Genomic DNA, 16,787 nt, shown 5'->3' with positions numbered 1-16,787 from the left:
TGTTCATATGTTTCTACACACATCTATATATGATGTGACATATATAAATATATATATGATGTGCTTCTTTTGTCTGTGCTCCTATACTTCACATTTATACCTCCTTCTTCCAATACAAAGATGTGTAGTTTGTAAGCTAAACTTTAAAATGAACTATTAACATAAATACTTGCTTATCCTCACCTTCAGTGCACATTTTAATAGTTTTTTTGGTTTCTTTAATTTGTCTTTAAATTTGTTTTTTTGTCTTTTGCTGTAAATATGCTGAGTATAATATTGTATTCGATCCACTACCCCTCCCCACATGTGTAAGCCAAAAACTACAGTATAAACTGAAATGTAAAACTTGAAAAAGAAGAGAAATGCTCTATAAACGCTGTCAAATATTTGTAAATATTTCAGTATTTTGAATAAAACTATTATTACTATTGGGTAGTATTATTATATTATTATTACTTCTACTGTATGCATACAGTATTTTATTGGACTCTTATGTCTCTGCACAGATCACTTCATCTCACACACTTTTTTGTGTGTTTGACTGAAGAAGACAATCACATATGTGTTCTGACACACACGCTGCACATACAATCACACGCTGGTCATGATTGCTGCTTGTGCGTGTTAGATAATTATGCAGACAGACATAAATACAGGCAGGTGACAAATTTAAGGGGAAATCTGAACCCCTGTTGCTCTGTGGGAGGCAGCTTTAATTGTTTGTTTGTACAGGTTTCAGTGCAGTAGTGGTTCTCAAACGATATAGTGGGCCCTCTGGTGGGGCTTAAAGTCAGTGCAAGGAAGTGTTACCATCCAAACAGGGGAAATATGTAGAGAAACTAATCAGAATTTAAGAAAAATGAACAGGAAAGTCTTTCTAAAAGGAATCTTGGTTGGTCATTACTGTTGATGATTCATAATAGGTATAAATGTGAGCATGAAGGATTGCCTGTGTGTGTGTTAGACAGGAAAGGATGTATCTGGATGTACCCAGCCTCGCACCTCATGACAGAAGGCTCCAGCTGCTGGGAACTGGATAAGCTGCTAAGAAAATGTCTCTTTTAGAAGAAAGTGCCACAGTTGTTCTGACTGATCACCCTGACTGTTTTTACCCTGATGGGAACACTCTCCATCCATTATAAACACATGAATGTTTTCACCAGGATGACAGTTATGTAAAGCATGTGGCCTCTGCAGCCACAAGATCTAAATAAGCAGTGCAAAATGTTGGGTAGACATGTTTATATGTTTATACTGTGAAGGAATTTAACCCTCATCCATAAACCTGAAAAACAAATGCCAAAGAGTACAGAAGCTATTCTAGCATTAAGCGGTGGCCTAATATCTTAACAACACGCTTTAGTTCGTTTTTTTCCTTTAATATGTCACCCATGCATACATTGAAATGTGTATGTATCTATTTCCCCCTTTTTTAGAGGTTAATGCCATTTTCAGGTATAAAGAAGGCTCGATTGTAACTTTGAAGGGGTGAATCTGGTCTGGCAGGAAACATTTTCCATGGGTGTCACTAACAGGGTGATATGTGCAGTTATTTGGTATGCAAACTAACTGTATGTTGATTTTAACACACACTAATGGAGAAATAAAGAATGACTCTTCCTCTAACAGACTTGTTTGGTTATCAGACTCGGCTCTGCTTTGCATATGGCTGCAGGGGAGTCAGTATTTTAATATTCATATGAGATACTGGACATCGTTCCACACAAATCCCTCAACAGAGAAACGCTGGGCTGTTCGTTGGTACCTGCTGCTGGAAAACAAAGGATTGTTGGTGACTGTAAAGTTATGCATCCGTGCTGTAATAACTCCTAAAATCTTAAGCTGATTCTCTGCTGGATGAGACCATGGGAGTGAATAATGGATCGGCTCTGCTTGAAGAAGAAAAAAAGCTGGAAGCATCCACAGACAGAAGTAATTAGCTTTTCTTTTTATAAAGTATTTCAATTGGTTTTATTTATTTAGTATTAGTCATTTCTTAGCCTGTTTAACACTAAATTCAATTGCATGCATGGGTTGAGTGGGTTTAAGAAGAACACTGTTGAGGTGTGCTCATTATCATGTTAGCTAATGATTTAATTAACGAGCTCATTCTGCTTTGAAGAAGCAGAGATGACAACAATAGTGACTGCAACATAATAAAAATGTTCCCACTCATCCACGGTGGTGTCTGCTGGATTTTTATTGTTTAGCTTTACAGTTGCCTCGTCCTTTACATTAGAGTGAATTTTATTTTCTGGGTTTGTAATATGGATTTTGAAAATGCAACGACAACAATATTTCTTTTCAGAAACAATCTACAGACTTGGGATCAGAGAGATGTTTGAAGTCTTAGTGGCAGATTTCATCAAATTAGAGCAAAATCTATCAGTTCATTGATCTGCCTGTGTCTGATGCAACCCATACTCATCAACCATGCAGGGCATGGTTCATGCAAATAAAGCAGTCCAATGCAACAACACAACAAAAAGAGATGCTGTATTTCAACAGGAATATTCTGCTGGCCTGTTGGACTTATTTGGGTGAAATTCCAAGTCTCCTCCTGCTGAAATGTAAAAAAGGTCTATAAATGTTTAAGTGCTTTTCTTTTTTCCCTTTGTTGTTGTGTCGGCTCTCTCAGGTCACTACAGACAGCTGGCTCATTACTTCTGTCTGCTCTGCTTTCTACTGACCATCATCATTCTGCTCCAGACTCTCTGCTGTGAGTGCCTCTTTGCATCTATAAAACTCACTGACCAATGGGAACGGGTTACTGAAAAAAGGAGATAATGTGCTGATATACATATAAGACCTTAACTGATATTTTGAATATTTTGAAATAATTTACAATAATTTACAAAGTTGAGTTTATCTCTACACTGCACCTGCCTGTACGTGGCATTTAACCACTTTAGTCTGTGTTGAACCTACAGCTCAGTGGTGCCTGAGATACTGCCTATCCTCGCCGGCCAAATCCTATACTCAAAGGTTTAAAGAAAATAAAGACAGAAAGAGTGGATTTCATTAGTGAAGTAACACACATCATGTTGGATAAAAACATAGGGCCTTGTTTGAAAGTAAGAGATAAGATAAGATAAGCTAAGCTAAGCTAAGCTAAGCTAAGCTAAGCTAAGCTAGGCTAAGCTAAGCTAAGCTAAGCTAAGATAAACTAAGCTAAGCTAGGCTAAGCTAAGCTAAGCTAAGCTAAGCTAAGATAAAATAAGACTATTAATCCCTCACCGGTTTCCAAAAAAGCACAGCACCGACAGAAGTTACAGAGTTACAATATATATATATATATATATATATATACACACATATATAAATACAGAGACATATATAAATAAAGTATACAAAGGGGATAAATAGAATAAATAGGAATAAAAATAAAAATACAAGTGAAATTGCACATTTCAAGTATGGAAGTCTATTGCACCGTTGCCTATTAACAAAAGGTAATTGCACAATGAAGTGAAGAGGTACTACAGCTTGCTTGTTCCCTCCTCCTTTGTCCTCCTGTCTCCCCTCCCTCTCCCCTCCAGAGAGGAGTTAAACAGTCTGATGGCGTGTGGGACAAAGGAGTTTTTAAGTCTGTTAGTTCTTGTCTTTGGGAGAAGCAACCTGTCACTGAACAGACTCTTCTGGTTGTTTATGGCCGTGTGCAGAGGATGCCCAGCATTGTTCATAATGTCCAGCAGTTTCTTTAGTGTCCTTTTCTCTGCCACTGTCACCAGAGTGTCCAGCTTCATGCCGACCACAGAGCTAGCAAGTGAGTGTAATAGATCCTCGCTAATAGTGGAGCTCAGAATAATATGATTGTTAAAGTTCTCCAAGCGAACGCTAACAGCATAGCGAAATTTGCCTGTGTTGTTATGTAGAGTGGACCCGCTTCACACTGGCAAATGTAACTTGTTGCCCAGGTGTTTCCTTTTGCATTGATTGCGCTCACACAAAGGAGTTGTGTGTAGCTAGCCTTCTTTCTTTCACTCTTTCCATCTGCTGATACACAGATGTTGAGGTGTGCCGGCTGCCACACAAACGTCTCATCTAAACGAAAACAAAGACGCGTATATTACTTACAGCAGCGTGAAAAGCTTTGAACCACTGGTTGGCTTCAAAATGAACACAGGACCAGAAAATAACTGCAGCTGTTCAGAGAAAATGCAGTGAAGAGGAGCCTCAAAACAACAACAACTCAAGAGATTGCAGGTGTGAAAATGTCACAATTCACACAAGATTCAGGCGGCAGACACAGGCTGGATTGTAAGATGTAGACCTCTTAGCAGTCACAGAGTTTTTTACTAAAACTTTACTAAATAGACTTTTTGAATATTTTCTGTTTTGTTAAATGTCTGAAGGAGAGGTCAGAGGTCAAATGTGGCATGACATTTAAAATCTAAACTTTTTTAATAATTGTTTTTACAGACAGAATGATACTAAATATTAAAAACAGTATCAAATGTTACCAGGAGTCTCAAATTTTATGTCATTGGCGTATTTTTGTCAACTTTAAATGTCTAAAGGGACAAAAATAATTAAATACATTTTCTTCTACTGCTAACCTGCCTTTGGAGAGCACTGCATTAGTATACAGCGTACATATGGAGGTACTGGTAATAATGCAGGAAAATTTTACCATGATTCTGGTGTTTCAACAAAAAGCAGGACGAGTCTTTTGTCATTTTGTCGAGAAATAAATCCGTCGGTGTCTGCGTCTTATTTTAGAATAAATTCTTTTATGCTTGCAGGGAGGACTAACTCTGTTCTTTTTGAATCATCCCTTTTCTCACCTCTGTCAGTCTGCTTTGCTTTCTGTCTGGCACTGCTTTATTATCCCGTATCCATGGTAACGGGTGATGAGACATTGTGTGTGCAATCTTATGACACTGCTGCGTGTGTTGTGTGTGTTTGATACCACAGTGGTTCAGCTCACACTGGTGTCTCAGTCCCAGTCGGCCCTGCAGGAAAACAAACTGAGAGGTTTGAGAATCGGGCTGGAGAAGCTCAACCAGTCATATCAGCTCCTGTTCTCCCAGTACCCTGCTCTAAACCAGTACTGCCCGATCAGCAACGCTACCACTGGTGGTGAGTCTGGGTGCTTTTTTATTAAGAGCTACAAGTGTTAAGAGAAAAAAACATTTTTTACACCCACAAAAATCACAACTTTTTGAAGATGTTCCTGTGACAGTTCCTCGTACACACTGTGTCTGTTTTCAGGCATTTCTATGGCCAGACTTCAAAACTGACGCATCAGTGGATAACTGGGTGGTTTTAGTGTAGGGATGCAAGATACCAATTTTTTCAAACCGATAAGATACCGATACTTGGATCTGAGTACTTGCCGATACAGAGTACAAAAACCGATACTTCTACCACACACACACACACACAACAATAAAACACACACACACACACACACACACACACACACACACACAAACAATGCAAGGAAGACAGGTTTTATTTTATTCTCTGCCGATAAAAAATAAAATCTTATAAAAATGACCACAAAAAAATTTCAAGTGAAAAATAAGCACTTCTGTTAAATTATTGCAGAGTCTCCACATTGTAATTTAACAAAATACTACTGAACTATTGGCACTGTCTCGAGCTTTCAGAATAATAAATAAACACTTCTGTTTGGAATAAAATAAATACAAATTAGGTTTGAGAATAAAATAAACTTTTAAATTATTGCAGAGTGTCCATATTGTAAACAAACAAACAAAATAACGAAAGTATTTGGCATTGACAAACAAACTCCTCATCTGCCCGTGGATCATCAGTCCACTGTGCCGTTAAACCAAGGACTGACATCGCGCACACTGCTTGTCTTTACCTCTTCAGAAAGTTTTGGCACCATTATCTCCCTGATTTTCCACGACCGGCATTGGCTGGTCATCCAGAGCGATAAAATGAGTCAGAGCCTCTGTTATTTAACTGCCCGTGGATTTTCTCTTGACATTTTTCATCGCTTTTCCAAAACCTGAGTTAAAGTTGGCTGTTCCACACTGCTGACATTTTGTTTAGCCTAGCTACAGCAGCCTCCAGTTTCTCTTTTTTATCTGGAGCGCCAGTCTGACTCGTCTAACCCTGTGCCTGTTTAGCGGGATGTCCCCCTAGTGGCCAATCTAAAAACTACAACAGAAATGACAAGCCACCCTCTGATTAATGAAATAAGTTGGTATCGGTTCATGGTATCGGTTAACTTTTACGAGTATGAGTACACACACATTTTACAGTATCTGCCCCGATACCGATACCAGTATCAGTATCGGTATCGGGGCCGATACCGATACCAGTATCGGTATACTGGTATATACCGATACTGGATGCACCGATACCGATACCAATATCGGTATCGGTGCATCCCTATTTTAGTGTAAAGGTGGTCTTTGGGTGAAGGTTTACCTGAGGCTTGGCTCTAATAATAAGGCTGTAACAGAAAGGTAAAGAAGCTAATGAATCCCTTATATAAAGGTCGAGTATTTAACCACAGACGAGTTTGTGAAAGAGAAACCGTAAATGTCTTTTACACCACAAACTCTTTCAATCAGTTTCAGTTTGGTCATTTTCTTTCAACCACACAATGTCCCAGTCACGCTGAAAAGCTGCCAAACAAGCAGCAGATTAAATCTAGACAACTGTTTACAAAAACCCATTTGACAAAGAAGCTCTGATTTCCATTATGCTGTGAAAAAGACAAACGAAAAAGACGTGATTCAGATTCAGATAACAGATCCACTTTGAGCTTTTGTGTCATATTACATGTGACGAGTTTCCAGTATGTTAGATAAACTGATTTAAACCAGTTAAACTGGATGTGTAACATTAGTCTGTTTGTTTTCAGTCTGTAATCAGAGATATAAATAAAGTAGAAACATATTTATCCGACTTACTTATGACACAACATAAAAACACACTATCATAAAACTATTACAGGCTTTTCAGAATAAAACCTGACATTAACACCTTTAGACTGTCAGGCTGTAGTACATTTTAAATGGTTGTAGCTAACGCACAATCCAAATTTAAGTCTTGCTTGTGGAGCACTGTATTGTTGTTTAATCATTTACACATTCAAATGCAGTTTGCTGAAAAATATGTCATGATTTCAGTGCTGTTGTAGGATTATTTCATACTGAGAACAGTAATACTGAGATGTACAGGATGCCAGAAAATTTAAAATCACTGCTGAAACTTGACCCTGGCTTGACATTTAAGGTCTTTTGAAGCTTAAAGTAGATTAAAACAAACTTTGAGGGGTGAGTAATCTGAGCCACATCTTTTACCTATTCTTTATTATTATTATTATTATTATTGTTCACTCAGAAAGAGAGTGCAGCCTATGCTTACCTGGCTGGACGCCTCAGGGACAGAAATGTTTCCTCTTCAGCCAGGACAGAGCTGACTGGATCAGTAGTCAGTACCACTGTATGGCACTGGGGGGCGTCATGGCTATAATAAGGACAGAAGAGGAGCAGGTGAATGCACACACACACACACACACACACACACACTACTCTGTCCACCTGCTCTGTCCTGTCATTTCCAGTTTATATTTATTCATCAAGCACATAATAAATATTAAATTAGCCGTGCTGGAAACCTTCTCCTCTCACAAATCTTCTTCCCTGCATTAATGACATATTCAGCCTCTGTCCAGTTGTAAATATTTGACATGCTCTTCCTGATATGTCCTACATTTTGGACACACTATTTGACGTACAGATTCATACCACCAGGAAGAGAAGTTAAGAATAGATTTAAGGCCTCTATGAAATATGGAGACGTCTGCAGGAGCGGCCAGTGCTTGAGGTCAAATGAGGTTTTGTGTTTCGCTCTTTTACTGTACATGTGAGACAGTTTGTGTTCTTGATTGATCGACAGTAAAGAAAATGTTCTTAAGGAATGAAATGAAGGCTTCTCTCTGCAAAATGGTAACGTTTGACATGTTTTTCAGGAGTTTTTGTGGGAGAAGGCCCAGAGTCTGAGTCAGGGGGACTCATACTGGGTCGGCCTGAGGAGCAGCGGCGCTGACGGCGGCTGGCAGTGGAGCGATGGCTCGCTGCTGGAGAAGGGACCACAGTGAGTATGATGACAGGCGTGAGGAAGAGGAGGAGGTGGTGCAGGACAAACAGTATGTGCGGATCTCTCCTCCTTAAGTTTGTCTCCGGCTGAGGACATTTTGCCAGATCAGCTGTCAGGACACAAAACTATAAGAGGACTAGATATTAAAAATGTATGTGTCCCTGTTCATAGTCAAACATTCCTCATGGTCTAAATATAAAAATACATTCACATTAATTACACCGAGCCATTTTAATGTCATCTGTCATTCCTTTAACCTGTTGTCTCCCATTTGGGATTTAAGAAGACGATAACTACTTTATCCAGTAATTAGTCTGTTATTTTTCAAAAGCAGTTGAAATAATAATAATATTAGTAATAGCAATGTTAGCAATATTAATAGCAATTGTAAGAATAGTAGTATTATTGGAGCCTGGGGCTCGCTCGGGCCACTTCGGGGGGGGTTCCCCCGGCCTCTTGGCCTGGGGCTCGGTCACTCTGGCGCAGCTGGCTGCCGGCGGAGCTCCCAGGCACGTCGCTGCAACCCCCCTGGCTTCTGCTCCGCGGCTGCTGAGTGACCCCTCATCTGGGACTCTCCTCAGCTCTTTCTGGGACAGTGGCGCAGCTGCCCCTCTGTTGGTCTTCCTTGGTCTCTTGTGTTCTGAGGGCCTCTGGATGTCTGGAGTCTTGATCTCCTCCATACCTGCTTCATGCCCTGGTGGACGGGCTGATGGCCCCCCCCACACCTCTAGCAGATCATTACATGATAGGAACCTTTTAAAAACAAGCGCGTCCATGCTCCCAGGTGTACACACGGGTGCTCACACACACAAACTACACCCTTTTTGGCTCTACCCTCAAAGCACACCTGTGCCTGTCGATCTTACGTGCTGCACAATAATGTTTAATATTTAGTATTTACTGTTATATTCCCATAGATCATCGTGATGTTGTTTATTGTATTGCTCTCGTTTTCTTCTGCTTGTTTTCTTTTTTCTTTCTCAACAGGTGATCCAGGTGATCGATATATGTATTTTTTTTGTCTGCTTATTTAGTTGGTTTTTGTTTTTTTGCCCTTTATCCCCGTCCCTCATCTCCACTGTTTTTCCCCCTCTTCCTTTCTCCCTTTTCTTTTCCTCATTCAAGTCTGTCCCGTATCTAGCAAGTGAAAATAAATAATAAATAAATAAATAAATAAATAAAATAAAGAATAAAAGGTGAATCAAATAGACCATTACGGCAAAGCTGGGATGGTCAGTTTGGTAAAGTAAATCCGTTGGGCATCTTTCTTCGCCTTTAGACAATAATTCTGATGGTAAAAGAGCCAAACAGGCAAAAAAAAAAAAAAAGAATAGTAGTATTAATGTATATATAATAATAATATTAATAGTACTATTAATAATAACATAACAGGTGCATTTAAACGATTGAGAATCAACAATGATGAACAGAATTTAAGTAAAAGGCTCAAATTAAAGAGCAGATAATAAACAATAATGGAATATGAGTTTGATCTTAATTTTAAAGATGACAACACAATCAAATAACATTTAGTAGTTAATTATAAGAAGCATAAGATTTAAGTAGCAGTAAAATATTTGTTGGAATAAAATATTATCACATTTTTTCCTTCCTGTTTGTATATACTATTTAAACTGATCAGCCACAATATTAAAACTACCTGATGAATATTATTACAATATCTTTGTGGTTCCCCACACTGGGGGATAAGCTAAGACCCTCTGAGGCTTTCTTTGTGTGGCACATACTGAGCATGCCCGATCAACTCTGGAATCTGGAGGTCTTGCTCTTGAATTCAGTAAATCACAACATTGTAGTTAGATTACAAAAGGTAATCACCCATCAGTAATTGTGGATTATGTATAAGTGAGATTTGCAAAGCAGCTGAGAATTTCACTCCTAAGCAACCTAACCACGGTGTCTTCCCACTGTGGATTTACTGCGAGGGGATTAAAACACTGTGGGAGTTTTATTATGAACATTATCATATGTCAGAGTATCGGTTGCCACGGTAACAGAATAAAGTGTGTGTTGCAGGTTTTGGGCACGCGACCCGGATAACGCGGGTGAAAGCAGTGCGGATCTGTGTGGTCGACTCACCCCGAGGGTCGTGTACAGCCGGAGCTGGTTCACTTTCAGATGCTCCAACAAGCTGCGGACGATCTGTGAGAGGAGGCGAGCTTCTCTGACCTGACGCCGAAATATCTTCATAGCAAATAAACATTTTACTCAGGAAAACCCCACGTTTGTCTGTGCTTTCATTGTGTTTCTCAGCTTCATTTTTATATCCACTATCTATCTACATTTATTTGTTTGTTTGTTTGTTGTTTGTTGTTTGTTTGTTTGTTGTTTGTTTGTTTGTTTGTTTGTTTATTATTTATTTATTTATTTATTTATTTGGGGGGGGCAAACTCAAACTAATTCAAATAAAACCTGATATAAGATCTTCCCAATTTATGCACAGGAGGCTGAGGTTTATCCTGGTAATTTTATAGTTTATTATTACTATTCACTGCTAATTTGGAGCTTCAGGAATTTTCTGCCTTGATCCATCAATTTGATCTTTACATTTTATAGCAATGCAAATTTTAATATATTCATAATTTTATCACGAATTATGTGTGAAGAGAAATGAAAGTCAGTAGAACAGGACAGGATGCATGTGTGTGAAGGAGGAGGACAGTTGTAATAGTCCAGCTGCAAGGAGCAAGCGGAGGTGGGTGAATTTAAACACTTGGGGTCAACCAACAAAAGCAACAGGGTAGAGCGGGTGGAGGTGAGTGTCAGGGGTGATTTGTAACAGAAAAACAGCAGGGAGTGTTAAAGGGAAGGTTTACAAGAGACATGATGTATGATTTGAGTGTGGTGACAATAACAAAAGCACAGGAGGCCAAGCTGGAGATGCTCAGATTTATATTGGGAGTCCCAGCATGGATTAGAAATGAATACATTAGAGGTCCAGCTCAGGTCAAGCGGTTTGGACACAAGGTTACTGAGATGGTTTAGATTTTATTCATATGTGTATTCCAAGACGCTCAACGGCACCTTATAAGCAATTAAAGACCAAAATCATGGTATTCTTAAAAAAAAAAAAAAACAGTTGGAAAAGACCATAAAATGAAAAAGTCAACAATACAAAATCAAGCAGAACAGACGTGCTGATGCAAAGAACTAAATTTGAGCATGGCTTCTTAATTTTAGTCCTTTATGTTCAAATAAATCTGTGCTTGTTGCTCCTCTGTGTGTCCAGCAGGTGGCAGTGCTGCCTTTCCAAACATTGGTGGAGGCGCCATTTTTTTTGTGTGGGTTTTTTTTGGCCGTTTTTTCCCAGCATGCTTTGCCAGCGCACTGTGTTTCAAAGCTAGAGGACGCCGGGAATACGGATTATAACGGAGTTGATTTGTCGACGGTAAGCCGGTTTTCTTAAGGTTTCTACGTGAATAGCGAGTCGATACTAATTTATTTTAAGTGTGTGCGCAGTTTAGAGTCTCTGTGAGTTGTTTTTGTGCTTTTTTCTTTTTGTTCTGTGGTGAAAATGTTTAAAAAACTGTGTGAGATTAGCAAACAGCTGAGCAGGATTAATCTTAACTTTCTATTTTTATCGATAACGTCGTTAACAAACGGATTCATCAGGACTCTTGGTTTATTTTCCAGTTACTGGCAGGGAAAATGGGCTTAATATCAAATTAGAAGTTCGTTTTAAATACGTTTAAATGGGCACACGGCATAAATGTTTGCAGTTAAAGAGCGCAGCTTAAAGATATGTTATTTAAGTAGCGCTCACTGACTATTATTAGGATACTTTGTGGATATAAATGCTTTCTTGTAGTCCGTGTGTGCAGCATGGTCACATTTAAGCGTTGCTCACACGCTGTTGATCCTGTGCAGACCTCCAGCAGCTGAACAATGTCGGACGCGGTCCAGGAGAAGATCAAGAACTACCGGACGGCTCCGTTTGATGCCCGCTTCCCCAACACCAACCAGACACGCAACTGTTTCCAGAACTACCTGGGTAAATGAGACGTGTGCTGCACACAGTGTCCACGCAAAGTCACGTCAACCTTTGTCATAATTCAGTGTTTTCTTCCATCAGACAAACGCAGGTGCAGTTCCTTGTTTCCTCTTACACTGAGCACAACTTGAACTTTGAAATCAGACAGGTAAAAATGGCGACAGGTTATTTGCACCTTTGCTCTTCAGCTTTGCCTGGTTCTTCACTCAGACTGTCGTAATGTTTGGCTTCTCATAAACAGGAAACCTGCAAATCTGCTGAGCGTTGCGAGTCTTTCAGCTGAATTCTCACTTATTTGCTTGCTGCTTTTTTTCCCCTCATTTTGATTTCATCATCTATTCACATAAAAGCTGCTTTTGGCAAGTTTGCTGAGTATTTCCAATACTTGGCTGCAGAATTTGTTGTTTTCATTTGAGACTAATTGAGGGTTTAAACTGCAGCAGTTCTCACTTCCAAACTTCTGGTCAATTTTATTTCTGTGTGAGACGACGAGTTTTGACAATCGATGCAACCCATGCTTGATGTCTGAATTTCAATATTTAAATCAATCAAAGTTGCTTTGCTGCTAGTTTCTATTTCAAATGAAAACTCAAAGAATTAAACGCATCTCCTTCTATGCTAAAGCCCAGTGTGATGGTGGATTTGCTGGCAGACTAAATGCACTCTCTAATTATCTCTTCATCGCTGCTGTGATTCAGCTTCACGGTAGACGTATTGATCCGTCTGCATATGTAATCAATGTTTTGATTAATGCTGCTTCTCTGCTGATTTTTCAGAGTAAACGTTTGCATCAGTCTTTGTGGAAGTGCAGGAAAAACTAAATGCCACCCAGACACAGAGACTCAGTTTAAATCTGAAGTGACTGTAACCTAAATCATTTTGGTAATCTGATACCATTACTTGAATTGACAATAACAATGATGTGACACTTTAGTTTTGCACTTCAGAGTAAAAAAGCTGCACATGGGGGAAGTTTGATTCCTGCCAGAAAGGCCTTTATTCCACGCCTACAACGGTGAAACACACCTATGATCTTTTCTCAGGCATAACCAGTCGGGCTAATGAAACTCCTGTTTATTGCAGGGTTTGAACCTTATATGGATGACGGGGCACAACGCAGTCGGTAATGCTTGGTTAGCAAGCAGCATTCATAAAGTGTTCAGGTGCAACACACTGATATTTATTTATCAATAGATAAATAAATGGTAAGTAACAGAGTAACAAAACACAAAATCTTGACTCACCAAAACTAAAGCGCACTCTTCCTGGATGATCTGTAGCACACAGCATACGTGCTACAGATCGTCTATTAAAATGCTCCAAATGCCCAAACATCACAGAGATGGGAGGTCCAGCTCAGTGACTATTTATCAGACATTCGGCCTGGCAGACAGCCGTTTGCTTCAGTTCACTGTTGAACGTCTCCCTGAGGCTGTTATGAAGGGACAACTCTGTAGAGACCAAAACCACTGGTGTAGCAGGCTGTAAACACGTTTACTTCTGCTGTGAAGTTGGATGTTGGGAATCACTTCTGCAGTCAGGCTTGAGTGCCCATTAGAAAACCTTCTTGGTGTGTTTGCACTGGCTTCATTTTTAAGCTGTGGAGGAAAAGGATGGATGAATGACTTTGATTGAAATATCTAAAATAAGCGTGTTGATAGCCCGATATTAAAAAGGAGAATTTGCTATGAGTGGTTGACAAATACGAAGTTATTTTCCTTGTTTTGTTTTTGTATAAATTACCACTTAATTATTTTACCATGAATACTTACATTTGTTGGATTTAATGTATATAACAGCTGAAAATTACACCAGTTTTAAGAGGAGTGATAACTGCATCTCCCCCGATGCAACTGTGTTTCTTATTTCAACATATTTGTTGGTATTTTATACATGTCAGTGTAGGGCTGTGCGATATGACCAAAATCTCATATCCTGATATAAGACATCTATCGTCCCGATAACGATATAAATCACAAAAATGTTACATTTTCTGTAAATTCTGTGGATCTCGGGCAGCTCGACTTGCGTAAAGTGTTTCCAGCTGTGCGTCATGTAGCTGGAGTCGAGTGTTTTAACAGATGCATGAAACGATACATTTTTAGACATAAGTTGTAACAGCCGCCGTTTTCTTTCAGTATTTCTTACACGGCGTGCTGCGGGGAAAAGCCTGTTCTAACGTTTGAGTCTAACGTTTATTTTTTACTTCTCATCCGTAAACACTGCAGACTCTTTCATGTGATTCGTTTATTTTGAAAAGTCTCAACAGGATCTTGAGCATTATTGTGAAAGGTTTGTGTGGAACATAAATAAGCGGACACGCCGTGGTGTTACCGTCGTTGTTGCTAACGACAACGCATAAAAACAGGCGCTTGTCCGTCCGTAGTGTGGTTATATTAAACATAAGAGAAAGAGAGAACTTTAAGAAATGAATATAGCCACTACAGTGACCATCAAAACCATGAAAAAATATTGCCGTAAACAGTTTATTTTGCGACACCACGAAACAAACGATAGCGTAAAATGAAACGATAGATGTGTTTATATCGTCATCCGATTATATATTGTTATATCGAACAGCCCTACGTCAGTGTTAGTTATTGTGTTCAAAAATATGTCAAGTACTTATTTCAACTTTGATCAGATAAATCTTTATTTTTAATCAATAATAATAAAATTATAAAATATTTTAAGGATAAAACATAATTTCTCAAAAGTTCCAAAATAACTTTGATATCTCAACATTCAATCTGATGTTCAAACAATTTTTGACTAGTTTATTATTTAATTATTTTACTTCCTAATAGGTAAGTCACTCAGTCTGAAACTCAAGAGCTCAAACTCATGATGTATCTGAATTTATATTTTTTAAATTGTATTTTAACACAATGTTAAAATACAATTTTACTTGTGTTACAAGTTTCTTTAAAATTTCCTGTCCTGTGACGTGACAGCCCAAACGCATCACACCGACCGACAGAAACAGATTGTGCTAGTGTTTTGTTTTTTTGTTTTTTTGAGCGACAATAAATGTCAGGGGCGTATCAGCATTTTATGATTTGTGGTTCTTAATTATAAAAGTTAATAGTGACTGAACCGTGGCTGTTTATGGTCCCATAATAAAACCATGTTGACATTTGGCTCATAAATAAATGATGTTTGGGTTTCTAACAACAGTTCCATGTAAGATAAATGAGGACTTTGAGACTATCGTGTCACAGCAGCGTCAGCATATATAATGGGTGGTTTCCTACTTAACTCCAGACAGGATGATTTGGATGTTTTGTTGTTGGTTTTTTTAATCTGATTGATTTTGTCATTCGAGTTAGACGCCTGGTCTCTTTTAATGACACGTGAGCTAACAGTGAAGTGTAGCAGATGACTGTATGAGCCTCCTGACTATTTTTGTGCTGTCTGAGGTTTTTGGAGCATTTTATTAAAATCACATGACAAATGTCTTGCTGTCAATATAGGATCGTTCAAGACGTTTGTGCTTCCGTTTCAATGAGTGAAATTCAAGTGTTTTATTGGCCTGTTTCTTAGCACCTATTAGCAGGTGTGTTGCACCTGTGCGAGTATGAACATACAGCTTGCTAGCAACGTAGCATTATACCCTCTCGTCCATATACGGTCTCTACTGGCTTCCAAAAACTAACAGGGCGACGGCTAAAATGCTGATGTTGACGTTTCAAATAAATATAAACGGTTTATGGTTGATTCTGTAGGTCTGCACTTCTTCCACAAGCCATGCGTTAGTGTGGGGACTCCAACTGGCTTTGCTGTTTAGTGTCCATCTCTGGTTTGACAGCTCGTCTCCCTCTTTGTTTTGTACAGACTTCCACAGATGTAACAAAGTTCTGTCAGCCAAAGACCAGGACACGGCTCCCTGTGACTGGTACCGGAGAGTCTACAAGAGTCTCTGTCCAATCAGCTGGGTAAGTTACACTGAAACAAATCTCACTGTCTCACTCGGCTGCACCTTCATTTGCTTCTGTTCCAAAATTCTTGGTTTTAATTTTGGTTTTGACTGATTTAGTCATCAGTTTTCTTTTTCACTCATCACCTAGAAGCTCTGCGTTTAAAGTTGTAGAAATCACAGCTGTGTTTCAGGCTAGTTTCCACTCGAGGCATTTATTGCTCCACTTTTTGATTTTCTCCTGTTTTTTCTTTCCTGCAGGTTCAGAAATGGAACGATCAGATCGAGGCAGGAAGCTTCCCTGGGAAGATTTAAGGAAATGTTGATCTCCATCCAATTGTCTCATCTTAAGATATAAAAGTGAAACACTCCAATATTTCTGTACAAAAATGTCATAATAAAAAGTTACTATGAGTCATGTCTGACTTTTGCTAATTGACAGTTGTAATTTACAGTTTACTCAGGCTTTTAGCTGCGTCTGTGTGGCACCATTAAAACAACTGTTTGAATTCTCTAAATCAGCGGTCTCCAACCTTTTTTGCGCCACGGACCGGTTTATGCCCGACAATATTTTCACGGACCGGCCTTTAAGGTGTCGCGGATAAATACAACAAAATAAAACTAGTACCGGTACCGAAAAAAAGATTTATTATTATTATTTATTCATAACACACATGAAAAGACCCAGGAAAACGGAGTTAACGATAAAAACGATAACAAAATAATGATAAAAACCCTGAAAACTATACATTTCACACCTGAACCTCAACT

The 16,787-nt window shown here is 38.9% G+C and overlaps 2 protein-coding genes across 3 annotated transcripts; both read left to right on the top strand.

The window, feature by feature from the left end:
• The first annotated feature begins 475 nt into the window (after window positions 1–475).
• LOC146492680 (C-type lectin domain family 6 member A-like) lies at window positions 476–10,340 on the top strand. The gene is made up of 6 exons (XM_085148378.1): window positions 476–1,932; window positions 2,639–2,719; window positions 4,918–5,082; window positions 7,330–7,481; window positions 7,961–8,085; window positions 10,126–10,340. The coding sequence occupies exons 1-6, from the start codon at window positions 1,866–1,868 to the stop codon at window positions 10,280–10,282; spliced, it is 747 nt and encodes a 248-aa protein (XP_085004504.1). The 5' UTR covers window positions 476–1,865; the 3' UTR covers window positions 10,283–10,340.
• Window positions 10,341–11,366: 1,026 nt separating this feature from the next.
• Window positions 11,367–16,430, top strand: LOC146492679 (cytochrome c oxidase subunit 6B1-like). 2 transcript variants are annotated; one of them, XM_085148380.1, is made up of 4 exons: window positions 11,367–11,497; window positions 11,977–12,100; window positions 15,935–16,035; window positions 16,278–16,430. In XM_085148380.1, the coding sequence occupies exons 2-4, from the start codon at window positions 11,995–11,997 to the stop codon at window positions 16,329–16,331; spliced, it is 261 nt and encodes an 86-aa protein (XP_085004506.1). In that variant the 5' UTR covers window positions 11,367–11,497; window positions 11,977–11,994; the 3' UTR covers window positions 16,332–16,430. The 2 variants fall into 2 exon arrangements, with proteins under 2 accessions (XP_085004506.1, XP_085004507.1); XM_085148381.1 differs by lacking the exon at window positions 11,367–11,497 and adding an exon at window positions 11,556–11,580.
• Window positions 16,431–16,787: the final 357 nt, after the last annotated feature.

The sequence above is a fragment of the Neolamprologus multifasciatus genome, chromosome 22 (genome assembly GCF_963576455.1).
Source record: "Neolamprologus multifasciatus chromosome 22, fNeoMul1.2, whole genome shotgun sequence".
In the NCBI taxonomy this organism is placed as follows: domain Eukaryota; kingdom Metazoa; phylum Chordata; class Actinopteri; order Cichliformes; family Cichlidae; genus Neolamprologus; species Neolamprologus multifasciatus.
Note: the sequence above shows the minus strand (reverse complement) of the source record. Positions and strands in the feature narration are given on the sequence as shown.

Bases quoted from the DNA above. Each gene is read 5' to 3' on its own strand.
- LOC146492679 (XM_085148380.1), top strand. From the start codon at position 11,995: ATGTCGGACGCGGTCCAGGAGAAGATCAAGAACTACCGGACGGCTCCG. The intron at 12,101-15,934 runs GTAAATGAGACG...TGTTTTGTACAG, and splicing joins CTGTTTCCAGAACTACCTGG to ACTTCCACAGATGTAACAAA. The intron at 16,036-16,277 runs GTAAGTTACACT...TCTTTCCTGCAG, and splicing joins GTCTCTGTCCAATCAGCTGG to GTTCAGAAATGGAACGATCA.
- LOC146492680 (XM_085148378.1), top strand. From the start codon at position 1,866: ATGGGAGTGAATAATGGATCGGCTCTGCTTGAAGAAGAAAAAAAGCTG. The intron at 2,720-4,917 runs GTGAGTGCCTCT...TTGATACCACAG, and splicing joins TCTGCTCCAGACTCTCTGCT to TGGTTCAGCTCACACTGGTG. The intron at 5,083-7,329 runs GTGAGTCTGGGT...TTGTTCACTCAG, and splicing joins CAGCAACGCTACCACTGGTG to AAAGAGAGTGCAGCCTATGC.